Source organism: Endocarpon pusillum, assembly GCF_000464535.1.
Source record: "Endocarpon pusillum Z07020 unplaced genomic scaffold scaffold5382, whole genome shotgun sequence".
NCBI lineage: Eukaryota > Fungi > Ascomycota > Eurotiomycetes > Verrucariales > Verrucariaceae > Endocarpon > Endocarpon pusillum.
In genome coordinates, this window is record NW_006916507.1 from 6,109 (window position 1) to 11,180 (window position 5,072).

The 5,072-nt window shown below is 41.8% G+C and overlaps 1 protein-coding gene across 1 annotated transcript; it reads right to left on the reverse strand.

Annotated features, from left to right (window-relative positions):
- Positions 1-276: 276 nt before the first annotated feature.
- On the reverse strand, positions 277-1,917 carry EPUS_09351 (uncharacterized protein; the record flags this gene model as incomplete). The annotated part of the gene is made up of 2 exons (XM_007806325.1): positions 277-1,127; positions 1,185-1,917. 2 exons carry the CDS (start codon positions 1,915-1,917, stop codon positions 277-279), a joined length of 1,584 nt encoding a protein of 527 aa, XP_007804516.1.
- Between the last annotated feature and the right edge of the window lie 3,155 nt (positions 1,918-5,072).

Below are 5,072 nucleotides of genomic sequence, written 5' to 3' on the forward strand. Positions count from 1 at the left end.
TATAATGAGTAAAAGAACTATTGAATTAGATTTGATTTATCTTTTTTAACAATAGTTGTTTGTTCGATGGTTGATTTTAATAAATTTCTATCAATAAATCGTAAACTCACCCGGAATTAAAGACTAATACTTCGAGAGTCATACAAGCCCTATGTAGCTCATACTATGCGTTACGGCTCCAATAGTGCACTACTCCAAAGTCGTGTCAGGCGCATGAGATTAGAACGACGAATTTTGCGTTCTTGCACCAGTTACAGACGTTTTACCTCCAGGCGTTCACCTTAAAAAGGATTCTTGACACCAAAATGACCCCGCCACATCAACATCCCCACCTTGATACGCCGCCACCAGCGGATAGGGACACAGCGGCGCCTCCCTGATCTTGCCCTCATCGTCTGGCAGTGTCCTTCCCAGCAACGTCTCCGGCGCGATCCCGCTCTCCACCCAATCGACCAACGCCTGCAACCCGCTGTGGGGGTAATAACCCACCCCACCCCCACAATGCCCTCCGCCCGGCGCGGCGAAAAAGCGGAAATAGTCCGTCGCGCGCGGATCGCGCTCCAGCACGCGTTCATAGTACTCGATCGTGCCGTTGGCGGGGAGCAGCGGATCAGCCAGGGCGTGCCAGGCGATCAACTTGGCGCCAGATGCGCGGAAGTCGGTAAGGTCTGCGTCGGCGGTGCCGAGGATGGAGGCGTATTGGTTGGTGGATTGGCGGAACAGGGTGTCGTAGTCGCGGTAGGTCACGTTGGTGACGTTGAAGACGGGGTTTTTGGCCACGAAGTAGGTGAGCCAGGTGTTGAAGAGCTGGTAGAATGGGGCGAAGTCGGAGGGGCATGGGCGACCGGGTAGGATGCAGGAGGTTGGGGCTAGGACGTTCAGCGGCGCGTCTTGGTTTAGGCCATACCATTGGAATTCGCCGGAGACGGAGCGTGAGCCTGTCCAGGCGGCGAGTGCGACGGCAGCCGCTTCGGCGTGGTTGAAGGGTTGCCCGACCAACGTGTAGGGATCGAACTGGCAGAGGCCGGGGGCGGCGATAATGCCGTCCTCGACTCCGTCTAATCCATCGCAAGCCGCTATTGCAGCCGCGGTGATGGCTTCAAACTCACATTCTGATGGGTATACGCCTGAGTGAAGTTAAGCTTCTGTTGTTTACAGCAATGCATAAGATAGCAAGTACCGACCTAATTGATTCATGACCAGCTGAGGCCAATACCCGGCAACAAGAACTTTCTCCCAATTGATCGCTGGTGCCGCAGCAATGATGCCATCATACTGCGTCGGATATCGCTGCGCCATCATGAGCCCCTGCCGACCACCCTCCGAGCATCCATTCCAATACGAATGTCTCGGCGGCGAGCCGATGGTGGCAGCATCGTCCAGTGCGACGGCGGCGAAATCCTGCAGCAGAAACCAATTGACGTTGCCCGGGCTGGAGAGCGCCCAGGACGAGGGATCGAAATACACCGATGGGTGGCCCCCGTCAGTGGCAACAGCGGAATAGCCCAGTGAAACGGCATAAGGCAGCGACAGCACGCCGAGCTCGCTGGCATATGCCGCGCCGCCGGTCCCCATGAAGCGTTCATTCCACTGGCTGCTGCTGAGGGGGAGCCAGAGTTGGACGTTAATGCGGTCGTTCCAACCCGGGTGGGTGTATTGGACTGACACGTTGCAGAAATCGAGACCTGTGATGTTTAGCGCGAAGTGTTGGTCTGCTTGGGGGAGGGAGGTTGAGAAATTGGTGAAGGGGGAGGCGGAGAGGGAGAGGATTTCAGCGCCAAATAACGAAGGGAAGGGGATTGCGTCGCTTGAACATGTTGTGTTGTTCGCTGGCACTGTCGCTGTTCCTGCTACCGACGATATCAGACTCAGGGTGTAACGACATCCTATCCAAGACACTATATTTAAGAGCTTCATCTTGTTCGATTTACAAGCTTATTACCTGAATATGAATATCAGTATATGGCAGTGTTTAGGCGGGTGGGGACAATGACAGCAGACGGGGTGTACGTGGTATCCACTACTCTGTCGTAAAATGCAACATTTTTTTGATTGGTCAGCACCAGTCACTACATTAGCCAGATTAGGTTAGCTTCCGTAACCTTAACCTTAAATCTCTTACCCCCAAAGCGGCAGTAGGATAGAAATGTACCAATTGATAGATACTAAATGACTCAAAAGCACCACCAAGAGGAGATCTCAGGGCCAATTGATGCTATTGAAGCTGCTCCATTAGCTAAGGACTGTCCTCGACCCAAAAGAGCTCGAATTCAGAGCCGAAAAGCGCGAGAAAATCAGACGCAAAGTCAGCTATCTCAAGTACTTTCCCTGCGGCCTATCACACCTACAAACGAGCAAAAACCGGTATCTAATAGAGAAGATTCCTCATCTGCTGGAAACAACGCATCTCAATCAAAACAGCGACATTAATTACTCCGCCAAAACAGCTCTCAATAGTCTAAGATTAATACACAGCATAAGAAAGAGAAGGAAGAATAGTAGATACAAGTTGAATCTACTTAAAACAAGTCAGAAAAGCTGAAGATTCCTACTGAACAAATTGGCCCTAGTCAACCTTACCTAGAAAAACTGAACATTCTGATCCTATTTACATCAGGGCAGCTAAATCTTTATCCTTATAAACTTAAGCTAATTAATCTATTCTATTAGTTTATTCTAAAGAAGCTGTTTATAGATATTACAAAGCATACAAATAAATACGTATTTAAAAAGAGATCTTAAGAATTTAATTAAATCTAGTAAGTATAAAAAGATATAACTGCTATAGATATTAGAGGCTATATTAGCGTTATACTTCTTATTAGTATATTACTGTCACGACTGCCATGCTTGTCGGCCGCTAGCGCTAGGGCCGCCGGGTATTGATTGGCACTACGCGTTAGTAAGGGGCATGCTCGCTATATAGGAGCGACCCCAGTGCCATCCTCGTCGGCTCTGCAGTCTTAGGATAGCACTCAACATGGGCTGAAGATCTCGCGCACTCGTCGCCTGCTTCCAACGTGACACGTGACAACAACTAGATAAAAGAAATCTAGCTTATTACTAAATCCAGAAAAAAACTATTCTTATTAGTGTTATAGCTGCTATGCTTGTTGGCTACTAGCGCTCAGGCGGCCGGGTATTAATTAGCACTACGCGTTAGTAAGAGGTATGCTCGTTATATAAGAGCGACCCTAGTGCTATCCTTGTCGGCTTTGCAGTCTTAGGATAGCACTTAATATGGGCTAAAGATCTCATGTACTCGTCACCTGCTTCTAACGTAACATATAACATTATTCTAAGACTGCCCTTTGACTAGAAACAGTCGTTAAACTATTGACTATAAGAGATCTGTATCTCTGGACCCGTCGCCAGCTCATTCTGGGTCGGTGTTAACATTCGAGGTTAGACTCGAGTTTAAAGCAAGCTTTTCTGACACCCTCTACGCCCCTGACAAGGTTAAAGAAGTCAAGGAGATTCAGACCTCTGAATTCAAATAAGCGGGATCCTTATACCTAGTAAGTAAAAGAACAGGGCACTCTATATATATATATATAATGACTCTGTAGTTGAGGTGAAGTATAAACATAGGGTTGACATACTCTAGAGCTGTTAGATAGCTGTCTTATTCAAAAGAGCTACTAACCTTTTCTTTATCTTAATAATTATAATATTCTTTAAGGTCTTATTATCTTTCCTTTTTTAACTTATATAACACTCTATTAGAGCCGGGCCACATATTAATAATAGTAATACTAACTAGTAACTAGTTACTAATATATAAGAATATAAAGATAGCCTCTTAGACTGCATTTAATATAGCTGTCTTTAACTTATTTAGCCTGACTAAGACTAATAATCTTATTCCTTTTACTAAGAACAACTACCTTAATCTTATTTTATCTTTTGACCTTTCTGATCCTTTTGCTAAAGTAGCTTAGCTAAGAGTAATTATATTAACTAATCTTTAATCTAATATTAATACTATTTTAGCTAAGCTATAGTAATAAAGAGTATAAGAATAAACTCTAATTAATTAGATAACAAAGAGGGTTGCCTTAGAGCTAATAAAAATAGCAAATACTAATACTAGTTTAGTCTATTAAATTTTAGAGTATGTTACATAACTTATTATTACTAGCTAAGAGTTAGAGAAATAAAACATAGCTTTATAAGAACAAAATATAACTGTATAAAAGCAAATTACTAATCTAATAAAGTAGCTAACTTATTATTAAGCGTTTATATATTAAGCGCCTGCCTCCTTAATGTCCTTTATATATTCTAATTTATATATAAAGATATTAGCTAGTATATAATATAAGGCTACTCTTACTAATCCTCTTTTAAAGATAAAGTATACTTTTAATCTATTATTAATCTTTTTCTTATTACTTTTTTTAAGGCTTATTTCTTTATAAATATTAAACTATTATTCTTAAGAGACTAAATCCTCTAATTTAGGAAATAAAAAAGCTAATATAAAGTCTTTTAAGTTAACTTTTCTTTTACTACTTATTATAAAAGATTTTTGTAAAGGCATCTCTAAGATCTTTAGTAGTTTAAGCGGCCTTAAGGATATTTTGATTAAAGACTAAATCTATAAGACTCGCTCTCTTACTAGCTCTTTTCCTTAGGATAACTCTTAGATTATAAGATTTATTACTAGCCTTATAAAGAGTCTTGCTTAAGATTATATTTAGAAACGCCTTAAACTAATATTATTATATCTTATTTAAACACTTAAAGAGATCTTTATTATTATAAAGCAGGCCTTTAAAGAAAGCAACCCCCTATATTATTAATGTGCTAAGACAGCCTACGCCGCTTTATATTAAAGCGATTAGCCGTTTAATACTTTCTAGGCTAACTTTACACCTTTAGTATTACAAATTAGTAAGTCTACTTAGGATTAGTATAAAGACTTATAAAAGAAGATATCTGCTAAACTCCTTTGCAAGATAAGAGATCACACCTTTTATAACGCTAGCATAATAGCTTACTAGGTTATAAAGTAAGAGAACTAGTTTATAATAATCTGTAAAAAAGAAAGAGAAAAGGAGTAAATTTAT